This window comes from Aythya ferina, assembly GCF_964211825.1.
Source record: "Aythya ferina genome assembly, chromosome: 1".
Lineage (NCBI taxonomy): Eukaryota > Metazoa > Chordata > Aves > Anseriformes > Anatidae > Aythya > Aythya ferina.
Window position 1 is genome coordinate 198,202,854 of NC_140296.1, and position 26,252 is coordinate 198,229,105.

Consider the following 26,252-nt stretch of genomic DNA (forward strand, 5'->3'; position numbering starts at 1 on the left):
ATTAATCCATGTGAGATTATCCTCTTGAAATACTTTCTATATTGGAAATGTTATGTAGGAGGTAAATTTCATTGGAACTGGAAAAGATGTGCTGATGATTTAATTCCCCCAGCCCACCCCCCTTTCTCTCCCCTCCTGAATTTTGCAACAAAACAGTCTTGAATATTTCTTCTATGAGAACAAATTTAAATTCACTCGCAGTCAGTCAATTCAGTGTCAGTCAGTTTAAATTCACTCTCTTGGGCACACCTGGAGCATGGGTTTATCTGCCCCAGAAGACTATCAGCACCCTAAGCAGTCTAACAAAAGATACAGTATAGCTCCCTCGAGCCCCAGTGTAGCTTGTGAAATGTTACTTTATGTTAGCAACCTTAATTTTCAGTTCTCATGGATATTTACAAGAATGGTTTCAAAGGACCAAACCAATGATTACATGAAATACTTGAAACTGGCAAGTACCTGTGCAAAAATTGGCCCTCTAACCTTAGCAGTTCTGTAGGTTAAAACACTTTAAAGCTTTCATGGCAAGATCCAGTGCTGTTGACACAACACTTTATCACTCATTTCTGATTTTGTCAGAAATCCCAGGCAAGCAAATAATGTCACACTTCTCCCTGTCATACCAAGTAATGCCAGCTGCTGAGGTTGAGCCCAGAAAGAGAAACGGTGTTGTAACATCAGTTATAACCAAAGACTGTGTTCTGGTTCATTGGCCACCAAAATCAATGTGATTCTTACTGAATATAATAGGCTTCAGATTGCACCTCCGTAGGGTGATAATGAGGTTTAGAACTATATCTAGGATTTCACATGTGCTAAGGCATTAGCAAGTAGGAACAAGTTATTTAAATGACTGATCAAAGTCCACTAATGTCTTCCCATAAGTTTTGAACAAGTGCCACAGTATAGTATGGAAGGTAATGGAGGTTTAGGATGACTGTGGTGAGGCCAACACACTAATGCTCTGTACAATGTACACTTGAAAGTCAAATTATCTGAAGAAGTCTTTATTCATAAGAGCAAACACCTTGGAGCACTTGTCAATGTGAAATAACACATTGCTTGCGTCTCTGAAGACATGATGTGAACCATAATGTGTGTTATTTCAAAATAACACAGAGCTTGTCACTTATTATTACTGTAATAATTTATATTTGAATGAATCAACAATGGCAATGAGTAGTTACATCAAAGAAGTGGCAGTTCCAGCAAAGGAGAAACTCTGGTTTTGTATTCCTTATGGAAAATAACGGAAACCTTTTGTAAATATGGACCATTGTTCCAGACTTACCTCCTGAAGAAAGGTTAAACCCCTTAGAATGAGTAGATGGTTTCCTTAACATTCAAACACAACATGGGATTAACTTTTCAGAAATGGTTTCCTTGCCTAGTAACACTCATATATTCATCTATGCCAGAACCTAAGGGACTGCACAGCTTGTTTTGGAAAACAGTCATTCTTCTTGTGTGACACCTGGAAGTCCCCTGATAATCTAGAGTGTTCCAGTCGACTAGTGTAACAAACTACACCTAAAACTACAGATTATATAAATATATCTATATTAAAAGTGAGGTGAATGCACAAAGAGTTTCAGCACCAATCAGACTGAAAATTACACCGCTTCTTCTCAACAGCAATGTGAGAAAAAATTATCTTTTCATATTAAAACGAATGAATGTAACAAACTTGAATATTTTGCAGCTTTTATATCTAGAGCACTGAATAACATGAAGATAAGGAGAAATTTTGAAAACAGAAATAGTACACTTCTGAATTTTATATGTGGGGTAATAATCATTTAAATAATACTTTAACCTTTTTAACTAACAATGCCTTTTTATTTCTAAACGGAATAAGCTACTAAAAAAAAATCACTTCTCACTTGCAAAAGCAAGGGACTCAGAAAGGTACCTTACAAGGGACTAAACCTGGATTTGTGAAATTAGGCTGGATATACATGTACTCTTAAGATATAATTGTTCAATGTTTTTATATATACATAGATATGTATATTTAAATCTCTTGTCTATTACTTTTATTACTAGAGTAAAAGTAAAACAAGAGTGAAGCTTTTTGTTTTAGTACTTAGGCATTTGTTTGAGCCTTGAACTAAATACTTGTGTTATTTATCAGTTGTACTATTTGTTCTGGAAAGTCCAGATAGTATCTCATTGCGCTAAAACCTAGTCCTTGCCTTCAAAAAAACATGTACTACCATTTGAAAATAAAACAAATGTGTGTAAAAAGTAATTAGAGATTGGAAGCTGACGCACAGAAATGTTGCCTGAAGTCATACAGAAAGTGTGTGTTAGAACATGGAATTGTAGATCAACTGTTTTAGTCCTAAGACTAAATCCTCCTGATATTAATGCCCTTGAAATGCGAAGACAAACACATACCTCAATTTATCTATGTTTTTATTCTTTTAAAGAGGAGCAAAAGATTTTTTCTGTAGTATAATCTTCTGTAGTATAATCTTATTTTATCCAATATATCCAAGCACTATTTTTGCTTTCTAGGAAGGTAGTATATAATTTTTGCTGCAATTAATGTTGAAGAATATGCTTTGACGTTAACACATTGCTGTATGTGGCAAGATAGTTTGGAGCTTCTGTATTCACACAGGAGCTTTATGAAGCACTGCTTTTCTGAGATGACACAGTTTCATAGCAGGAATAAGTAAAAGCTGAGAAAAGCAAGGATTTTATTTTTATTTTTGTCTCAGGGGAAATTACAATATTCAAACAGCTGTTTTCAAATTAAGACAAACTGAACAGAGTGACAACTTAGAAAAAAATGAAATCCAAGAATGTATAGCTTTTTCTTTTGATCTTTTAACCCGTCTATTCTTGTCTGGGTGTTCAGCTTTCTTAGGCTCTAACAGGAAAAACAGCCCAAACATGGTCAAATCATATCCTCATCTGAGAAGTCTGGAAATGTTTCTGAGTGTCCTGTCTTGCATGGCATCTCCTGACACTAACTTATACAAAACGTAAACATGCTTCATCCTTGATCTCATCCTGTTGGTTGAGATTCAAGGCTGGCTTATATGTCTTATTCTGTGCTGCTATCATATAACCTTTATACTGCTTTCTGAGGTACTGTCAAAGATTTTAATGTGAGTTATGGTCCTGTGTAGAAAAGGATGGGGAAGCAAACACCTAAACCTCATGAAATTCTTATAAACCTTGCTGTCACCCTGAACACACACAGTTTAATGTCAGATGAGTGTGCCTTAGATCAGCGCAATGATCCAGAGTAATGTTTTCATTTGGATAGAACTGGTGGAAAATTTTGATTAAATGGAAACTTCCTTTTTCATTGACAATTCATTTTGATGGAAAACGCCTGCCTAATCCTTGTAATACATTACCAGACAGTCCCACAAGGCAAATTCTCTGTTTATGCATGGCTTAGAGAGAACGGCCATGAGCCAGGTTGCTTCAGTACTTTGTCATTAAAGCTCAGCTCTTATTTGCCATTTCAAACCTGGGGTGCCAGTTGTGGTGGTGAATGAAGCAGCATGAACTGGTCACTCATTCATTTCACACACAACACAGATCAATTCCTGTATGATAGAGCTTTTCATTTTCCACATATGCTGAACTGCATTTGACCTGGTGGTGAAAGGTTTCATTTACCATTACAGTCACTTCAGCTGTGCAGTTTCCAGTCTGCATGCTGATTTATGGATGGATGGATTTGCATATGGCAAACATCCACACTGCTTTATAAGTTTGCAGTTATGCCAATAAATGTAAAAATGTAAAGCTAAAGCTATGATACTAGCATGAGTAATGTTTTTGTTAGAAACAGCTCTGTTTTTTCTTTTTCTTTTCTTTTATTTTCTTTTATTTATTTATTTATTTATTTTTAATGTATGTAAGGATAAAATTCCACTCCATTTAGAGTTTAAAACACAAGGAGACTGTTAAAAAAGAAACAAGCTTCTCTTTATGGTCACCTTGTTTCTTAATGAGTTTTGCTATTCCTTAGCAGACATATTTGGGGATCATCTTGTTCCTGGAGGCAGAACTATGCATAAATGATGCATAAATGATGCATATAGTGAAACACTGATGGAGAATTCTCCAGGCTTGTCTTGGAGATGGAAGTGTAAGAACAGTAATATCTAGCCAGAACAAAAGCCAGTCTAACGTACTGATAGCCATCCGTGGATGATTTAGGAAAGGGGATGAGCAAAGGAGAATACATAGTTCCTGATAGCTCTCAGGTTACAGTTGAAGAAAATCACCTTGGCTTTTTTTTTTTTTTAATAGCATTTGATCTCTGTATCTGACCTAACTGACTGCTGCAGAAGGCTACTGTTTAGTTAGTTTCAATACCAGTTTTAACAACTTTTATGCTTTTTAACATTTATAAACTGGTCCTGGTTTTCAGAGCACCTATTACTTTTTTTTTTTTTTTCTTTTTTTCTTCTCTGTAAGCAATTTGTCACTCTCTCCACAACATATACGTATATTGTCCATTAATGCTAACACTATATTGATGAAACATCATGATAAATATTAATTCATTCATTGTTTCCTGGCATGAGCAAAGCAGAACCTCCCACCCACATTCTGCAACAGCCTTAGGAATGCAAGACGTTTCATGCTTAAATCATCTACTATGCAATGCAAACGTTTATACCCACTGAAACACAAAACAGATCATTCATTATTTTGAAATGTAATTTTGAATTAGACATTTACATTGAAGAACAGCTAAAAATAACTTGCAGCAGGGTGTGGTTTAATTTTGCACTGTTTATGGATCTGGTCCAAGCATGGTTGTATAAATATCCTTATGTTTCTGTACATTATGTAGGTAAATGCATACATGCACCTAAGGATACTTTCAGAATTCAGAGACTTTGGGAAGTTTGTTCTTCCAGCTCAGCTCCACAAAGGGAGAGGCTGAGCTCATCCGTGTACCAAAACCTTATTGTAGTTGGATGGGAGAGAACTTCTCATCTCAGTTGGACATAGCAGGGGTAGGAGTTTCCCATGTTGCATTTATACCTCATGTACCCTGCTGCTGTCTGACAATTTTACATAGATGTCTGATGCCTGTATGTCCTCTAGTCAACATGTGAAGAGGCTCAGAGACTTTGTTACAGTAAGTGACCTTGACATACATGTATATGAATCTTTTGTGTCTATGTTACTATATAATGTATTTTCTACCTGTTAATATCATCCTTGGCCAGCACTAGAGAAGTGTTAGGATGCCTCAGTTCCAAGGCATCATAGATCTATTTACTAATGAATTACTTTGTGTGTTTTTTGATTGTTAATACACTTCAAGTATTTACTGCAATTAATTCAATTGATGTCCCCTTCCAGCCTACTAAAGGACTCCACAGTCCTTTACTGGAAGTCCTTCACTGGAGATGAGTAAAGTAAATGTATTTTCCATTGGATTTTATTCCACAAATGGTTTCTGCTCCCATTTTTAATATAAAACATTCTGTTTCCTTCTTTAAACAAACACCTATCATAAAACATGAAAAATGTTATTGCCCCACCATCCTCTACTACATTTGAGACTTTCTGCATTTTCTTAACATGTGGCATAGAGCACAGTAAGTTTTAGGATAATGGAGTGTCTCCCCGAGTGGCTACATCTGAGTAGCTGCAATTGAAATTTCTCTTGCTGTTTTGTGAGGAGCACCAAGAGACCACTGACAAGATGTCTGGAGTGAGGAAGCACATGGCCCTGTGTTAGCTGTCCCACTTTGTCAGGCAGATATTTGTAAAGGAGGAGGGATTCCTCTGCTAGCGTTAGCAGTTATTTGGAGAGACAGGAAAGCAGCTCTGGAGTCTCCTGCTGTGGGGAGAGCTCCTAGGCCCTCTCAGATGAGCTCATGTGAGAGGCAAGCAGTAGCAACTTTCACTCAGAATGCCTGAAGGTAAAGCTATGCTGAGTAAGTAATACTCCAGCAAAGGTGTTTCAATGTAAAAGGAGTTTCCAACAAAAATTTCAATGTTGTGCCTTTTTTGGATAGATATGGGAATGGTTATTGAAACAGAACAATTTCATTATGGAAACTCTGCTCCAAGATTGGAATATTACTAACTTATCTAAAGTTACTGTGCTAAAATCAGTGGAACTGCTTCAAGGCTGATTTGTGTTCAGTGTGTGCTCTGTTATGCACACAGATGAACTTTTACATAGAAGGTTTTAACAGAAAGACCTGTTAGCAGGGAAAATGGGAAATAAAATACAATGTATTTCTTTGCTCAAAAACTCAGTTTAAACTTGCTTTGGCACTAAAAAAAAAAAAAAAATCTGAAAAATTTGGTGTTGATACACATCCCAAAAAGGACTCCAGCAGACTGAGATACTGGACATAAGAATACACTGAAACACAGCTCTTCTTGTAGTATTTTAGAGCATGTGATAAGTGGGATCAAGAGAGATTGTTACTGGATGAAACTGTTTAATTTGGAAACAGAACAATATTTTGAATAGTTTTTTCCTTGTTTCTTTCCATTAATTGAGCAAAGCTCAATAATTTCAAGTGTTCCTAACAATTGTCTGGTTTTGTTGTATTATTATTTCACAAGTGAAGAAGAACTTATATAACCTCCCAAAAGGGCACTTCACCCCACAAGTGCCATGTCCATTGAAATCAGTGGGACTACTCATATGAGTAGGAGTTTGTAAAATCAGTCTTTATTTGTTGTTGTTTTTAATCTCCTGGTAAATACTGAGACAAATCACATTTCATTACAGGAATATTAGCATGATTGAGCAAATCCCAGTCTTTGAATAATTGCCCTTTATAAATTCAGTGAATGAAAATGTGTTTAACTTTGTCTCTGTGAGTCCTTTTCAGCATAATTTAACCAGATCAAATTAGTGCACAGAAGCTATTTGGGAAAGAAAATGTGTGCTATAAATGATTACAGGGGTGACATGAACTATTTACTGAATTATGGAGCTTGAATGAAATACATCATGGCATTTTAAGGTAAGTAGATAGAAACTACAAAATATTATCAGGGAAAATGATTACTACTTAGAAAACTACAGCAACAGGCCCATGTTATCTCATGATTAACGGGTAGGTACATAATTCACATCACCTTTCAAGGTGAACTTTACTTTGGAAACATTTTCTAGTCCTTGCTCCTGCCTAATCACAGTTTTTGGAGCTGTTTCAGGCATGAATGGCTTAGTAAATCTTTCTCTCTCCATATATACACATGCCAATTCTATCTAAGCAGTCACGAAGTACAATAAAACATGCAGAAAACTAACTGGCTCAGAGCCTATTAGAGTTTTTATTTTACTCTGTGTTCCTCATTTTTCTACTGTTTACTTTCACTTTTTTTTTTTTTTTTTTTTTTTTTTTTCCTTTTTGGATGCATGAAACGCTGTGTATTTTTGAAGGATATATCTAGTTTTAAACCAAAACATTCACTTATTCTACCTAGTTAAGTGTGCAGTGCAACAATAGAGAATAGTGAAATATTGAGCAGTTTGTAAACAAGATTCAAGTAATGATTATTTTGAGCGTCTCATGGGTCAGATAAAGACTGGCACAATTCAGAATAATAATACTTGAATCCTTTATGTTTCTTCCACTCCAATGATGCTCTTATGCCAGATTCTCAGTGAAGGTCTACACCTCCTTACTCCTTAGATCTTATTATTTTTTTTTTCCCCCATGAAGGAAGAAAGGGCAGCATTTTTAGCATTTTTTTTTTCCTTTTAATATTAAAAGAAGCAGAAAACGTATAGTTGTGGAAGACCAGAAGACCTGATATTGCTTTTTAAAATTCACTTATCCCCAAGTGGTCATTATTGCAGCGAATCTATTTAAGGAATAGGAGTTTCCATACCTGTGAATAGGTTAAAGTTTTATGGTGTATCTTTTCACAGCACTTTGAAATGCAATGATCTTTGCCAGGAGCTAGCTGCAGAATTATTTACATATCTCTCTTCCTACCTCGGCTGACCATTCACATGCAAATAGGAGCTTTGACAGCTTCTCCACACATTTATGAAGCCCGGTGATCTGTCATTTTTCAGCTCAGAATGAAAAATATGACAATGCCTTAGAATAAAGCCCTGCCCGACTCTAGATTAGTTTCTTACTCTGCAGTACTGAATATGAAAAAAAAAAAAAAAAAAAAAAAAAAAAGACTTTAGAAAAAGAAACTTTATTGGAATGGAAAATTGGAAAATCTAGGGAACACAATGAATGCATTTTGATCACAATATAAGCATAATTTTCTTAGGTTTGGGCTGGGGGAGTGTAGTTTTACAAACGATTTGAAAGGCAGAGATGACTTAAACTATTGCTTTTTTACTGTTTGATTACCCCCTTGATAAGTCAGAGTCACAAAATAACTCCCCTCTACCACCTCCCTGCTCCCCCCCCCCCCAAAAAAAAAAAAAAACAAACACACAGAACTGAACAAAACAAAAACTGCTTTTCACACGAGGTTCAATTCACTGCATGGTGGACACACCAACATGACATCTGGGGAGGAATGTGAACAGCAGATACTTAACCTGGTCCTGCCTGTTAAACTCTGTTTTTTTTTTTTTTTTTTTTTTTTTTTTTTTTTTTTTTTTTCTTGACTAGTACTAATGAGCACTTGCCTACAGAATGGACTCACTCGAAAATGGTACCAGAACAGTTCATCTCTTCACACAACAGGTTCACTGTCTGCCTCTGCACATGCAAGCAATTCTTTCCTAAACCCTGATGTCCAAAAAACCTAACGGGATTGCCTTGCTCAGGACAATATTGTCCTTTGATGGTGATTATCAAAAAAATCATTGCTATTCTACCCACTCACTAGTTGTTATTTTCAAAGAAAACTTGTTTTAATACCTGAAGTCTCCTTTTATGGTGTAGTTCCAGTGTCTTAGAACCAGAAACAAGTACATGTTTCCTAGACTGTTTCACCTCCCTTCATATAATTTACATACATTGATCACTTCCATATGTCTGGCGTAAGGTAAAATAGTTTGCATGCATAGTAATGGTGGTGAACCTACAGCAAAACAAAATTCAGTGTCTGTCATATTCATACATGCTGATAGAAAAAGTTTTTAAGAGAATGCCAGTTATGAGAAATGGATTTTAAAAAGCTGTTTGTAGTTTCAGCTATAGAAATTACATTCAAAAACTAGAAGGTGCATTGTTCACGCTTGTCCTCACTCCCTTTGGTACAATGTCAATTAACAGTATCAATGCTCTAATTCCCTTTTCTCTTGCACCACTGTAGACACAGTAGACACATTTAATGAAGTTATATATGATTTACATGAAGATAATTGCTGATAGCTTAAAATTTCTAATGTAGAATAATAGTACACAAAAGATTTGATACTTTGAAAGCAAATGAAACAGTTGCATTTTTGTTGTTGTTGTTTGTTTGTTTGCTTTTTTGTTTTTACTTCAGTAAACTGATTTTTATTTATTTATTTATTTATTTATTTTTGTGTTGGTCTCTGGTGATCTGTTTGCCAGCTTCAGGAACTGAGCTTAGGTTTTCTAGTGCCAGCAAAATGATCACAAAAAATGGTATGAAGTGGTTCAGTAAGATACCTTAATTTAAAAAGTCAAACCACAGACTTTTGACTAATCAGAACCATAAAAATAAATTCATTTGTATTGTGTATTCATTGTGTATTTCTTAATTAATAACATGAAAATTAGCATTTTATTGTGGGGAAAAAAATGTTATTCAAAGCAAGAATTAACTAACGTGTATATATAAAAAAAAAAAAAGTATAAAAACAAAGCATAGAAAAATAATCCTTGAATTAATTCACTAAAGGTAATATTTACATGCTGTATATCAGGTATGTGGAATATACGCACAAACAGTTTTATTTTCACACAGGCCATGATGATAGAAGGAACAGGTGATTTCATATTTATTCTGGGAATTTTACAGAAATGTAATTCTCCTTCTGAATTTATTATAGCAGTCATTATTAGGTTTGAACTAGCACTGTTAAATGACAGTTTTCCACTGAGTGAGTCACAAATGACATGCAATTATAAGTGACTGAGCTAATTACTGAGTGTTTCCCCAAGTGACAGAGGAAGGCTGCCCTCCTCCTGGAGAAGGTTGGAAATCATGTTGGGTATGGAAGGACCGAAAAAAGGCTGCATATGGGAAGACATAGAGGTTTAGTATCCAGAGTCTCTTGGGAAAGAAAGCCCATAAACATGTAGGAGCAGGTTAAACACCGGTGGCCTGGTAAGATATGTTCAGACTAAGTGGAAAAGGGAGGAAGTGTTTGAAGTAAGGTTTTTATTTTTGTCTGATAAGTGCACACACACATACACACAGCTTTATCTTACTCTTTGCTTTTAAATTTGGTTATCTGCTAAGGATACAAAGAAGGAGAAGACTAGCTTAAACTCAGAGAACTAGGCCAGGGTCTTGCAAGCTTTCACATATCTTTGGTAGACAGTACTGCAAAGACTAAACACAAAGGCTCCTTTCCTTCAGACAGTGCCATCTGTAATCACCTTCACAGTGTATTTAGTGTGAAATAGAGGTGGAGACTCCAAAAAACATTGTGAAATGTTCCTGTATAAAACCATCTGGAATACCCAAATCACATTAAAATAGATGGACTTTCTGGATAATAGGCATGTGTTTCATGTCACACACATACACGGCTGTGAATATATAGTTTTATAATCAGTTTAAAGTACCTGTAAGTTCTTTGTATGGTGATCAAAACTAAGTTCCGACTGAACTTTGAATATAAACATTAATGAGATTATTCTGAGAACTGCTACAGCTCTGAATAAGCATGTCAAGTCTCTGACCTCAAGCAATTCCTCAAGAAATCACCTAATAGCCAAAGAATTAATAAGATTTCACATTTATGGTGTTTTCTTTGATTCCTATTACAGTACAGATTTTCTGTGTACCTTCATACACGATGCTGAGCTTCTGTTAACCTTCAGCTTCCACTTGTTGGTAAGGATAACATAGCTTTCCAAATTTGTGTGACTGTTGTCCAGTAAAGAGTGTAAGTTGCAATGGGTGTTAGAAGAATGGTGAAAGACACAAAATTGAAAAAGGGATGTCAGAAAAGTAAGTAGAATACTCACTCAGTAGGCTACAGTTCTCTGGATATAGTAAAACAAAAAGAAAATGAAAAAAAAAAAAAAAAAAAAAGAGGGAAAATCAAATCAATAAAAAATGAACAGTTAGAATGATAAATTTATATAAATTTTATTTTATATATTCCAGACTTCAGAGAAAAATAAAATTTCCGACATATATTCTTATTTTTATTTTCATAATAGTTTTTACAAGAGTTATATAGAATTGCCTTTCAAATTTAACAAATCCCTAAATCTTTAAATCCTTTCTTATGAGATGAAATTTTGCTTGCCTATTTCTTCAAGTATTATGACTAGAGCACAGTAGTATGACTGAGGATACATACTTAGAACTGCAATGTGGGATAGAGTTACCAAACTGAAAATGGCACAGCTAACATTCTGTAAATACTGCCCTGCTGATGTTTAGGATAGTTCAGATAAGTGCCAACAAGGGCTCTTTGAAAATGTTATCATGTCTTCCTGTACTTCTGAATTTACATTTGCTCTTGGTGAATGGACTCTGACACATGCTGGAAGAGTAGCAATTTAGAAATAAAGCAATTTCCTGACTATGCAATTTGCAGGTACCTCAGGAATGCATTTATATTGTTGTTTGCAAGGCTGTCAGATCAGAAAGTCTAGATACAGCTGTTCATCTGTGGTAGTAGGGGGGTATATGGGAAAAACTAACCTGGAAGGTAAAGTTTTCTTTCTGAGATCCACAAAAAAAAAAAATCTTTTCTGATGTCCCTCCCATCACTTGAAAGGAGCTGACATTTGTCACATGGGTCTAGCAGAACACAGAGCTTGTACTTGCATGATGAGGATGACACGATGACACAGCCCCTTGCATGATGGGGATGAGATCAAGTTGACCTACAGGTATTACAGAACAACTCATCATTGCAGCTGTGGCCATTGTGTTTGGAGAAGAAGAGCTCCACCGGAGACAGTTCAGACTATATTTTCATGCAGAAGTAGTAACGTTGCACTGGGAAATCCATGAAGTAAACATAATATTAACATCTTTACTTCATGTTAAGAGACTTCAATCTGTTTCTTGCCAGGTGTGGGATCTGTGCAAAGGATAGCTCTTGCCATTGCAGTGTCAGCTGCTGATGAAAGCTGTAGCCTGCACTCTATGCAGCTCTTTTGGATGCTTGTGAGCTGTATTTATCGTCTGTTGCCTCTAGAAAAGGCCACCAACTCCTCCCCCTTGAAAGGCAGCTCTAAGTCCTTTAAATTATCTCACAGAGCTTTTTTGTGTCCTTTTCTCACACAAGGCTGGAATTTCAAAAGGAGCCAAGAGAGGCTGTCAGAACCAACATGAGCTTTATACATGTACTTCATTAGAGTGGAGAGTAAAGGAGATTTTTCTTTTTCCTTCTTCCAAAGGTTAGATGAAAACAAATAACTGCTTCATTCCTTGGATAGTTCCCCACAAGATCCAACTTTGCACAAAAATATTTATGAGACAAGAATTTTATTTGACTGCTCACTTCTAAAGTTTCTGCAACATTCAGCTGGAGAGATAAGCAGGAAGCCAAACAAATGTCAAAAAATTTTAAAACATTAGAAGAATGGCAAAAGCTTCTGACTTTGCTGTATTTTGTTATCAAACAGTAAAGGATGAAAATTAGATGTGACTCAAAGTAGACTAGTGCTCACACATTGCAGAGATTGCTGTAGACCTGCCTAGATGAAGGGGAACCTGTAATCACCAAGGTGAGAAAAGAATCCCCCAAAGTGTAAGTCAACTATTCAGAATTTTTAGAAATGAGCCTAAATTAGGCTCTCTCACTAATGAAATAGGTCAGCTAAAAAATGGGAGACAGGGTCCTGACACCTGTCTTTTCAATTGTACATATGCACATGTATATTTATGTACAAACCAACTTATACAAAATTGGGTCTTGAAAACGGTTTTTATTTAAAAGTAGAAACCTTCAGAAAGTAACAGAGCTGGTCAGGGGACAGCATATAGAAAGCTCGGAATGATTAAGCTATTAAATTAGTAAAGCTCTGCAGCCCCAGACAGTCACTTCCAGCATGTGTCACTGGGTTTGGAATGAGCTTATTAAGGAGGAGAGATATGGGAAATGTGAGATGTAAGTTAGGGAATTGTTTTCAGAACAATGAAGAATTTAGCAGTACTGTATATTTCTTGCTGTGACTGAAAGTTTTATGGAAATTTAGTTAGATCTAGGCAATCTCCAGATCACAGACACGGAGGGCATACATAGGTTTTAGCAGTAGGATTTTAACACAAATTTAAATACTCATTTAGACAGATTCTTAAATTAGGTAGTTTTGATTTCGGGACACAGCCTAAATTCTTCTGTAGCATTTAATTGGCACCTTCTTTTGATATCCTCACAGAAAGAAAGAATCTAAATGAATGAACAAGGAGCTTAATTCCTTTTCCAGTCACTGAAGAGCGATGAGCGTCCTTAAAGTCTCATTCAGCCTGCCTAACCCAAGATAAGCTCTCTGGAGGTACCCCTCTCCTCCCATTGACAGTAACAAGAGCCTAACATGACTGACATAGTCAGTCAAAAAGAAAGAGAAAGACACCACAGAGAACCTCCTACTGCGCAGGAGAAAGGCTACAGCGCTCTTAAGATTTTTGATGCTCTCAACAGCTGTGGCTATCCCTTTCTCTTGTACATTGGGGCACTGTCCCCCTTGGAAAAAAAATAGGAAAAGTCAAGTAAATGTACTATCCACAGTTATTCTCACCATTCACAGCTGTTACTGCAAGAGAGCAGCTAACCTATATGAAGGCTTTATGTGGGAGGACCGTGAACTTGCAGACATTCCTGAAGGGAGCTTTAATCCTGCAAGGGAAGGAATTCGCTGAATCGCCCACCAGACCCAGCACAACACCAGCAGCAAATTTCCCATGTAACCTTAATTAACAAGTGCACCAGGACAAGCTACAGAACTTCTATTTAAAATTTTGACGTGGAGATGCCAGGGTCCACCCCACACATTTGCTTAAAAAATAAGTGTGTGGGAGCCTGAAAACAATTTTATCCTTTTTAGCTTTCAAACAACTGGAAAATGTCACGTTGACACCACTTAGAAGGATTTGTTTCCTTCTCAGTCACTTAGGCACCGCCCCAGGTAAAGATCTGATTTTCTTTCAGATTTAGGGTCAAACCAGGCTCCAGGTGATGTAGAAAATGTTCAAAACATTGAAGTAACTTTGTATTACTTGTGCTTCCATTGCAGTCTTCCAGGTGTGCATGTAAGAGAAAAAGCCTGTGGCCCAGAAGTAAATAAAATGATGTCTCCCTAATAGCAGCTGTGGGCATTAAAACTCATATGCTGGATCAGTGATTAATCAAACCAAAACCATATTAGAAGGATCAGAGTACAACAATACATTAAATAAAACCTGAAAAAAAACACACTTCCAAGCAAAAAGAAAGAATTTAAAATACAAATCATTTAGTGGTTTCTTCTTGGAAGCAGCTTGATGTTAATGCTTTTTTTACATACAAATGCACATGCGGGAGAGATTATCATATATAATCTATTTGTATTCTAGCAACCTGCAAAGACTGGGTTTCTTATTTTAAATATTGTTTTGTCAAATTGTTATGGAATAAATGCACACCTAAATAAGCCCTGAGCAAACAGATAGGTACTTCAGTCCTGATCTAAAAGACTTCAAGCACAGAAGCAGATTTTAAGGCAGAATTCACTTCCAGGACATCCACTGAAGTCAGTGAAATTGTAAATGATTAATTTTTTTATTTTTTTTTCCAGGTGAGAGTTGTAAAGAAGCTATCATAAAAATGCAAGGGTAAGAGCTGCACACCTTGTACAGAGCTAAAGAGCTGTGTTTCATTTTCTGTCAATACAGCACCTTCCATGAATATGTCAGTCATTTGTAATCCATACAGCACAAATAATTACAGAGAACCTCAGCTTCTCAGAAAAGAGAAGTAATTCAGAAGGCTCTGCAATTCAGAAACCACTTTTTCCACTGGAATTAAATGGGAAAGTTGGAAACACAAAATGAAAATGTTGGGCTAGGTTTTCACCCTCCTTGTTCCAATTACTCTGCATGTCTCAGGCCCTAATTAGCAAGCTGAAAATTTCCCTATATAGGCAAGATCTGAGCTTAGGCATTTTCTTTATCAGCTTCTCCCTTCTGTCAGCATATAGGACATGACAGAGGCACATGGGATACATTTGGGTTGTCCTATGGTCTCTTCTGACAGTCCTCAGGTCTTGTGAAGATCCCACTCAACCAACATCAGGAAGAGCAATATGCAGAGATTCTCTGAAATTCTCAACATTTACAGGAGAAAAAAAAAAAGAGCTAAGGAATCTGTGGCTGCATCTGACGTCTTCATTGCCTCCAGAGTGAACTGAGCTGATGGCAAAGACAGAGAGCAGCGGAGCATGCAGAAACACCGTGCAGAAAGGCTGGAAGCTGAGGAACATGACAATCCTGCACCTCTCAACTGTCAACGTCACCTGCTTGCCTTGCTTCCTGGTCTTCTTCCCAAATCTAGACAGCCCTTCATCTCCTTTTCAAGCATGTTGGAGAGGCTTTTCCCTCAGAGTCTAAGCCAAAGGCTTTTTAAGCAGGTACCTTGAAAACTGAGACAAATTCTAACAGTGGTCCCAGTTCAAGAGAGACAGCCTGTATTGCTGATATTTCTCCTTTTCCTTCTCCAAGCCTGGCCTGCTTTCCCAATATTTGTGGAGTTATTGAATTGTGAGTTATAGAGTTTGATTGAAAGGAAAAACCACAATCAAAACCGCCAGCAGGTCATCAGCTACAACCCAACTAGGTCAACAAAATACAAACCAAGTATCATATTTACACTAACATACATACAGGTAATTCAGTGCAGTGTCATTCCTCCCTCGTCACAGCATGTTGCACTGATTGAGTCAGACAGAAGCTTTGCCATTGCTCTCACTTGGGCCAGGATTTCATCCGTATAAAAATCCATCACATGAAATTGTAAATCAACTGCACTTCAAGGACAGAGTAGTTCTCACTATCACTCCAACTTTAAACAAAACACTTATTTTTAATATGGTTTGAACTGGAGCCAGGGAGTAATAGAGCTAAATCTGTGCGCAATACTTTTCCACTTACTTGTTCTCAAGTAATATGTATCCAATTGAGCAACAATAACAAAGAAGAACCACACATGTACTCTTACAAAACATACTTACAGCATTTAGTAATTTTCAATAGAGAAATAGGACGCAACAGATGGATTTGAGAAAATTGGGTTCACAAGATTTACTCATATGGAGACAAAAATGGGTGTTGTCTTAGGAAAAATCTATAAATCAATGAATTGTTAATGGAAACTCGCTATTTCTTTGGGCTTATATGTTTATATTTAAAGGTTAGTGTTGCTGGTTTTGTCTCTGTTTGTGACGTTGCCCCTCCATACAGAGGACAGCAAAAGAAAATAGGAAACAATAGATGATACAAGAAATCCATCTGGAGTTAAGGCTATATTTATTGTTTTAAACTTTGCACACTCAACTTGATCACCAACTTTCTGAGAACTCTGTGCGCAATAGAAGTTTTCTGAACAGAATCTGTGACCTGGTGACACAGTGACTTACAGCTGACATGGAAACTCAAGCCAGTGAGATTTAAAAAAAAAAAAAATAATAATAATAATAAAAAATCTTTAAGAAAAGATTCTTCTACTTTGGACATATCAAGAATTACATTTCTTGTTATTTTATAATTAAGGCAAAATCTTTGAAGGACATAAAAAGAGGAGCTCAGATGTTGAAGGGCTTGGCTGAGCTTTCAGTTTTACAGCTATTTTTTTTACCATACTGAGACTATGATCCAGAACTTATAAACTTATAAACGTCAATAAACTTTGGATTGAAAGAATTAATCATATTAGTTATCTTTTAAATAAGGAGACGGGTATCACCTATGTTAAACCTTTCTAATCTGTGCTCTAAAAGGAATATGGATGGAAACTTTAAAATGCACAAAGCAAAAGCCTTGATGCTACTGAACAGGAGTTTCACCACAGATCTCATCTGGACAAGGATTTCCCTAATGAGCTCCTCAAATTTCCTTCCTTTAATACGTCACCAAAATCAAGGTGATATAAACCAAATAACCAGAGCTCTGTTTTACAATAAACAGAAAGAACCTTTTCAGACCGCAGATGAGGCCTTAATATATGTATTTATACACTTTCCCTTCCTCTTCCTATCCACAATGTACCCTGTAGGATGCTTCTAATCTGCTGCAAGACTAAGTGACGTGAAGTTAAGAGGAAGCGAATATGGGAGTTAACCAAAATTTCTGTCCAGCAACCTGGGAAATGGCAGAGCTAATACTGGACCTTTGAAAACAAGTGACCATAGGAAATCAAGGTTGGCAGGGCTTTAACCCTTCATGACTCATTTCACTAACTTTTAAAGCAAAAGCCTGAGCTTTTTAACCATGTTTGACATCTAATTAGTTGAGAAAAACAAGAAGTTAAAATATATCCTTGCTTTTCTTTTGAAATAAAGCACTGACAATTAGCTCCAAGGTTTAAGCAAAAAGACAAGCATGCATGTTAAAACAAAGCACAATGACAGCCACTGAAAAGAGAAGTCACTTGGGTCAGTCTTTTTACCTTTACATATTCTTTTCAATATTATGAGTTTGTTTTACCACTGCTCTTTATGGAGAGGCAGAACGGGTAAGTAACTGGGTAACATCTTCTAATTGTAAACAGTTTGACTAGAGATGAATCATGTAGTATCACATAATCATACAGCAGTGAGGAATATCCTGGGAGATGCGTATTAGCATGTAAAGTAATTCAGTCAGTGCCTAAAAGACACGTTTTCAATACCTTTATCTCTTAAGGCTGCTCCTATGCAAACTGTCTATTTATCTGTGCACAATGATGAAAGGAAAATTTGTATTGAAAAGCACCAGCTGATAAGGCTTAGTTTCCCCTGACTAATAATGATATCCCCATACTTAGGGATCAATGTAGCAGCACATGCAGCATGTTCCTCTTGACCTGTCCAAGCATTTACACTGGTACTTAACATTAAGCACATGAAGAATCTGATTTGATTTTTAGGGTTACACACTTCTGAAGCAAAATTTATGATTAAGTACACATACAAATCAAAGGGCAGAGTGTGAATTCCTGCAAGTCTTCAGACTTTACTTTAACCTGCTTTGAGTTAAGTACGCATTTACTTTCTTTGCTGGATAGGAAGCAGGGTTGCTCAGCATTTGAACTCATTATCTTTTTACAGTGACCTATCAGTCATAAAAACAGTGTCAATGCTCCCTTTTGTTTCTTGTTTTGTACACATAGGACTGACTATATATTAAAGTTTGGTGTCTGATACATTTAAGAAATGAAAATTAGATCCTTTCTTGCAGAAACAGCTGAGCTGGAAAACAACCAATAAGCAGAGTAGCAAAATGTTGATAAACTGCACATGGATACAGTAGCATCAGGAAAAAAAAATCAAGTCACTGTCAAGCAGATTTGGCCATCCTTTGAAATTAGTTGCTGTGAGATTAGCCAGTATAAGCAGGGGTAGAGAACTTGAGCCATCAATAAACTTTAAAAAGTGAAAAATAATAAACAATAATTAATTAGCCATTAAAACCATTTACAGGACATTTTTTATAGGATTTATGCTTCTCTATACTAATCTGAGTTTCAGGATGATTGTGAAAGTTTGGAAGCTATTAAGAGGTTTTTAATGACTTTTGACATGACATGTAGTTATGGTAGAAGTTTTCTTCAGACTACATTATTCAAAAGAATCAATTTTGTAAAATAGAAATGGCTTTTCTTACGAAAACCAAATGAATGAATACCTTAAACTGTTCTTTTCATATAAATCTTCTGAAGCCTAAACACACAAAAAATGTGCATATATGTGTTCCTTAATAAAACCCCACACATGTATTTTTTCATAACAATGCATCCAAGTTTTGCAGGTGTTTAATTTTTTTTCTTTTTAATCTGAAGTGTGAAAATGACATCTGCCTTGTCTCAGAGAGGACTTTTCTCTGTTTCATTTACAGCATATGAAAGATGAAAAAAAAAAGAAAAAAAAAGAAAAAAAAAAGAAAATTTATTTCTACTGGCAAGAGATGTATTGACACTATACTGTAAACTGAGATTGACATCTATGACCGGGCATGCACACACGCATTCTCTTTTTTCACTATAGAAATGGTGTGTTACTTTTCCTCCATTCCTTCAGAAGGATAGTTGCTGCTCCTTCTTCCAGCCTTCTATAATCTGAGAATTATGAGAAGGGAGCTCTTCAGAGAGAAACATGTACACACACACACACACACACACACACAAACACATTCTTTTTAGTAATAATACTCCACAGCTCTTACATTTTAAACTTCTTCCCCAGTTACATATTCACCATATTTTGTGATTTCTCCTGAAAATGTATGTATAGAGGAGCTATGCTGATAAAGAAAAGGAGTCTGCCTATTTCAGAGTCCTCCTTTAATACAGGCACTATTATACAAAAGTTAATTACTGACAGTTGCAGTGTGAGTAGCATTACACAATTTCCAACATAAACGTAATCTCAGAGCTCTTTCTTCAGTTATACCTTCCTTGTGATCTTTAATGACATGCATCAGACTATACCGAAAACAACCTCAGCTCAAATAAATTGCACTGCATTAAACATCCATAGGCGGTATTTTCTAGTGCATAACAGTCCTTTCCTCCTTTTCTGGACTGATCTGTTTCTTTCAGTTTATAGTTTCTTGGCAAACCCACCATCTACTGCTTATGTTAGGCATCTGATTGTCAGATTTGTACAAACTGAATATTCATGACTTGAAAATTAACCACTTCATGCCTAAATAAAGGAAAATATAAATCTTCACTTATTCCACGGTGTTTGAAAGAGATCTGGTACTGTGGCAGCACTACATGCCCAGAACGAGGGGGGGGGGGGGGGGGTTTGCTGGGTGGCCAAACACGTCTCATCGTTTTAAAGAGTAAAGTCCGATGAAATAGCACAAGACTGGAAAGACTCTTCCCCGGATCAGCACGATCCCGAGCCCTTGTCTACAAATGCAACTAACTCTTTGTCTATATTTAAACTGCGTGGTACCGACCGTAGCACAGAGTGGCTTTTTAAAGTATTTTTCTCAGAAATTTCTCCTCATGCCACTTTCCCCTTCGGAAGATAAGGAAGACCCGGGAGGAAGGTGTGTGTGTGGGGGGGGGGAGGGGGAGGGGGAGGTGAGGGGCGAGAAGGAGAGGTTTTGAGGAAAACGGAGAATAAGAGAGGACAACAGGCTTACCTTTATAGGATAATTTGAGCCTCGGCACGTTATTCTTCACATGCTGGCAGTTCACTCTTCCTGCTAGTAATACTCCCAAGGAAAGCAAGGCAATCCCCCTGAGCCAGCCCATGCTGCGGCAGCCACTGGAGGGTCCCTGCGAGCCGGAGCCGCGGCTCTCCCCGTCCTGCCGGGCTCCGCCGGGGAACTTCAGGCAACCTGGGGAGCGGAGGTAACAGGTGATGGGGGTGGGCTCCGCGCCCCGCCGCGCCCCGCCGCGCCCCGCCGCCAGCAACCCCGGCCCCCCTCCTCCTATTCCTATTCCTCCTCCTCCTCTCCGCCGCCTCCGGGGCAACTTCAAGCCCCTCTCACGCACACGCCGCGGGCCGGAAAAAGAGGCAGCCCCCGGGAGCGAGTGGCGGCCGGGCGGGGGGGCGGCATGATGCGAGAGGCGGCGGCGGGCGGTGCGGGTCGGGGGCAGGGGCCGGGGCCGGGGCCGTGGCGGTGCTGGCGGGCGCCCCGTTCCCCGCACGGCGGGCGGGTCCCCGCGCACATGGAGGGAGGCACCGGGGAGGGGGGCGACACCGGCTCTCCCCGAGCTGGGTGCAGCTGACAATGGGAGAGCAGGAAAGCTCGACCCCCCCCCCCGCTCCCCCTTCCCTGCTGTCACACCACACATGCAAATGGGGGGGTGGGGGGGGGGAAGAAGAAAAGAAAAGAAAAGAAAAGAGAAGAAAAACAACAACAAAAACCATCGCGGCTGAGATTAGAGGAGGGATCAGAATCCTCCACCGAGCTTGGGAAAGGCACGGAGCTGTAAATTGCACGATCTATTTTATGCCGTTGTCCAGGGGGTTGTGTTCCTGTTATTATTATTAGTAGTAGTATCATTATTATCATCGTTATTAATTGTATTGTTATTATTATTATTTTTTCATTTTACAGCTCCAATTAAAAGATGTCCTGTCCTGTCCCTCCTCCCCCCCACCCTTTAAAAACACAAGCCACAGTGTTGCTACCCACATAAATAACATCTCCTGCCCATAACATAATCCTCTTCATGTTGCTCCCAGTTAAAAACAAGTAACAAAGTCTTCCATCAGCATAACTTCACCGCTGAAGCTTTTAAAGCCTTGTTAGGGAAGGTTGTGCTAACCCTCCCGCCCTCCCCACCTCCTGCACTACTACAATTCAGCAAAAGAAATTCCTGGTAAAGCCTACTTCAACAATCAGTTCAAGACACGTACAGGTCTAGAGGGGCTTATAAATTACACTGGAGGATTCTCTGAAGCATTCTTATAAGTTAAAAACATTCCAAACCTTCCAATTCCTAGTACTCTGAATATTTTAGTGCTATATTTTTTTACACAATGAAACCAGATAATATTTTTTGTTTGTTTAAACCAGAGGGGACACAAAATATCTTCTTCTAAATGTTATGGAGCTGTAAATACAAACATGTAAGCAAACTTAAACTATCCCCACCCACACATCAAAACCCTTTTAGACAGCGATGGTTTATTACATTTACTGTGCTGTGCTGAATATCAATTTAACATGCAATTTGAAAAGTAGTTCTACATTGATATATACAGCTCATTGCATTCCTAATGCAATATGGACAGAAAAGTGGAAAACTTTTAATAATAAGTAGGCGCCCCCTATTTATTTTGCTCTGTGCTTTTCCAGAAGAAAAACTCTGTGAGTGCTTTAGGTGAGAGTGTCTGCAGTATTTGGATGACATCTCTTCCTTCCTTTCACCATTATTTACTGTGGGTTGAAAACCAGTTATCTAGTCCCACCAAAGGGGATCACACTGCACAGAACAGAATTTTTACAGAACACGGCATCTCTTTTCTGTGCTCAAACCCATTTAGTAAGCCAGTGTCTAGGAAATATTCTTAACTTTGAAGCTGAAGTTCATAGTTGCAAATGCGGGTGTCAGTATGGTTCTAATTAAAATGTAAAGGCTCGTGAAGAACAAGGCTTGGTGCTATGGTAAAGCAGAATTTTATTCTGGCATTGCTGCTTTCAGTCCTTAATATTCACACACCAGTGGAAAAGAAGGGGCTTTTCCCTTCTCCTCTTTAACAAATTCTTCTGCTTCTTGAGCTTAATTCATTAATCCTGTGGCATTGTATCTGCCAGATTCAGCAATTCCATTGATCAGCAGCATTGTTAAGAAAATATAATCCAAAAATAATGTTGATTTTGGTCATTCCCACACTTGTTATCCTGAGCATTTTCATGCTCCAGGCAGTGGATTAGAGCTCCAAAATGACAAGAGACGCCTGTCTGTTTTCCATGGATTACTTGCTACAGACACTCTGCAATGGAATTCATGTCACTTTGAGATTATTTGAAGAATTGGCCTAATGAATTATCCTTTTGTGTGCAGCAAACAATCAGAAACAAAACACAAAAGATACACCATATTCAGGACTTTATAAAGCACATCATCTTACAATGATGTTGTTACACTCAATGTACTTCTAGTTGCATAAAGGATAAAGGATCAACTTTTTTTTTTTTTTTTTTTTTTTTTTTTTTTTTTAATAAGGAAAAGAAAGTAAGAAGCTAAAATTGTATCTTTCTAATGTAAACTGAATGTGTAACACTCCAGGCTACTTTCCAGCAACCAAATAAATAAAGCATGGTCCCTAGCCAACATATATTTTGCCCAGAAAACATATGGATTAGATACAATGAGTACTAACTTATCTAAGATTGCATTTTGAGAGATAAAATAGAGAATGATGTTAAAAGGGATGAGAGATGCTATCTCTTTGCATCCTTTGTAAGTGAGGCTGCTCACATTTTGCTTTCCTCTGTGGGATATGCCAGTCCAAAGACACAGAGAAGGGTAAAAACTGACCCTGTGGGTCGTCCTCCTGCTATTTAGCTCTAAGTAGTGCTAATCAGCTAGTCAGGCTAGCATATGCTACACCCCCTTAAAAGGAGAGGGGCAATAGCAGCACTTCAGTGGTGCTTGAAGAGGCTTTATATCTCAAAGACGCCCATTGCCATATGTTGCTTCTGCCAAGGCGAAACTGGGCTCTGCTTGGAAGGAATGATTTGGCCTACGTGCCTACGGCAAGTGCCAGAAACCTCAACTCTGGGAATTCAGGGTGGGCAACAACTCACTTTCAGATGACAAACTATTCACCTTTTTTCCTTGGGTCTTTTGAAAGTGATCTAACTACTCAGTTTGGAGAGAGGGAAAAAGTAAAATCCCAACTTTCCCTGGTTCTTTAAATAATATCCTTCTCCCCTTAAGAAAAGAAGATCGCATTAGTTTAATTATGCCATTGTTACTCAATGAGTTCAGAAGAAACAACAGTTCTGCATCATTTCCCATAGCTGTTCCAGACTTTATTTTTGTTTTCTGTAATGGCATTTATATGACATTCTATACAGTGTTTTACTTTCCAAAATCTGGATAGACACTTGTGGGTTCTGTGTAACATTTCTGGTCTCATGCTGTGTGGCACAATAATTTGGAGATTTTTATACTGCCTATACTGCTTGGTGCAACAACTTTACATTGATAGATCCTATAAAAACTTCTACTTGGATGTGACTGGGCTTTCACTGTTGACCATCCATGCAGAATTATTCTTTCAGTCACTTATAAGTTGGCATTACTTGGAGCTTCTCATTAGTCAGAAATAGCCTTACTTGACTCATGATTACTTCAAATCTTCTTGCTGCTCCTGTGATTTTTATACTTAGAAGCTCTTGAAAGCTTAACTGCTCTAAGAAAGTCTTTAGTATGCTTTAAAAATGTACTTATGTTTTCAGAATTGTTTCCTGTGTCTTAGATGAGTCATTACTTGTTTATATCAATGTGATCAGGTACTTCTCAGAACTGCAAAGGAATAGCCAGAATCTGTTTTCGATTGGCAGTACTAGCTTTGTAATATTTAAAATAAAGATTTCTTGGGTTCATTGTGCAATTTCTGGATAACATCAGATTAAAAAATAAAAATAAAATATCCCCAACAGCCTCTTAGACTGTATCTGGTTGCTAAAAACCTCCCTAGAGAACACACTCCTGTAGGAAATGTGAAATCCTAACTCATATAGACTCCCTGCTATTTTCTTCTGTAGTAGGTGAGTTGCTTGATAATCAGAATGTTTACAATTCTGCAAAGGGTCCCTTTGAAATTGCTCCAGTTGTATACATAATGATACCTGTAACACACTTTAGAATAACTGAATAATTATTGGTCCAAGAGCAGCTTTAACCTAGAGCTCAATTATAAATAAATGCATTTGTCATGTGATGTGTGAGAGGCTCAGGGTGCAGTATCAAAACATGCTGAATTCAGAAGCAAAATCCCATTTAAGAAGATCCAGACCTCAGCTGCCACATTTTGCTTTCATGTCACAGACTTCCACTCTTTCATTTGGGATGTTACAGACTTTTTTTTTGTGGGGACATTCCAGAAAAATTATAAAAAAGATTGTTTAAAAATAATCTTTGTGGGAATATGAAAGGGGTTGCTTTTCATGCAGACTCAGTGCATATGCCAGCTCATGGAGCTTAAAAAAATATGAACTAGTATTGGAGAAAAGCTGAGTAAGCAGCAATGGAGAGGAACTTCAGATATTGGCCTCACTTCTGAAGGCAACATGTGTTGAAGCTTTATCTTTAAGTGAAAGTGCTGATATCAGACAGGAATCAAAACCAGGAGTCTACTTGACATAGTACGTAATAGTACGCTCTTCTTCCTTTCATATGGAAGAAAAAAAAATCAAGAAAAAAGAAGAAAGCTGTAAAAGGTCTATATGGTGAAGAAAAATGCTTATGATATTCAGACCTAACTGGATTTATTGGGTTGGATTTATTTATTTATTTGTCTTTAACAGTGGTGATGATTATCAAACTAGCTCAAGAGGTTACAAATCACTGTTTCCACCTGGATCTTAAAGGCTTTAAAATTCTGTGAACTGGCAGTTTTTAAGTTCTGAAGCAATTACAGAGCAAAGTTACTTAAAAATGCACCAGCAAAAAGGGAGCTGAAGGTGTAGATTTTAACATTTTATCAAGCTAAATTTGCTAAAATCACTGGCTTGCATCTAGATCTGGGAATATTCTTGTTCTTAGAAGTCTAGACATGTCAATCCCCAGTGTTCCCCTGGGCTACATTGCATTTGGTAGCTTTATTCAAATCTCCTGAATCTACACAAATCTGTAACTTTTTTATTATTGCATGTGATCAGGTTGTTAACCAAGCCAGTTAGTATCTGTCTTCTCTCAGTAACACTGCATCTTATTGTCTTGTCACAATCAACTTTTCCTTCATTTCTCAGGACTAATGAGACTATACTATATGTGATGTTTGTTCTTTTGGCAGCATAATAGGATCTGTATCAGTATGATGTGTTTTATTCACAATACTTTCAGGTCTATTAAACACCTCATCAAATTCTTCAAAAATATTCTTTGCATCCTGTTCTGTAGACAGGTTATATGCCTGTCTGAACAGCAGCATTTGCAGATTGCTCTTCAAACTTAAACAAAACTTTTCTATTTCCTTGGCCTCAACTGCCTGATGTTCATCTTCATATTCAAATGTATGTGAACTATGATACCCAGAGCCATAGTAAGAAACCTGCTTTAAGTGCCAAGCATGTGGCATTAATAAGAGTAACGAAGAGCTTATTTTTCCCAACTCATGGTGTGGTGCAGTAGCTTCTGTTTCCAATGGATTAGCTCTGGGGTACTCATCCAAAATGAGCAAAATTTCCAAGTCTGTTACCTTTCAAATACAGCTACTTCCATCCCTCTGATTTCTTATGTTTACTGGCTGTTGGGCGTTCATTGAGGAAATACTAACAAG

The 26,252-nt window shown here is 37.5% G+C and overlaps 1 protein-coding gene across 3 annotated transcripts in view; it reads right to left on the reverse strand.

Moving 5' to 3' along the window:
• SEMA3A (semaphorin 3A) overlaps nucleotides 1-21,447 on the reverse strand; it is a 174,380-nt gene extending 152,933 nt beyond the window's left edge. The window contains exons 1-2 of one of the 3 annotated variants that reach the window (XM_084514583.1): nucleotides 21,430-21,447; nucleotides 20,428-20,625 (exon numbers count right to left, since the gene is read on the reverse strand). In XM_084514583.1, coding sequence (XP_084370709.1) covers nucleotides 20,428-20,539 — 112 coding nt within the window. In that variant the 5' untranslated portion in view covers nucleotides 20,540-20,625; nucleotides 21,430-21,447. Of the gene's footprint in view, nucleotides 1-20,427; nucleotides 20,900-21,429 lie in introns of those variants that run through there. The other 2 variants (XM_084514585.1, XM_084514584.1) reach the window with 2 other exon arrangements.
• Nucleotides 21,448-26,252: the final 4,805 nt, after the last annotated feature.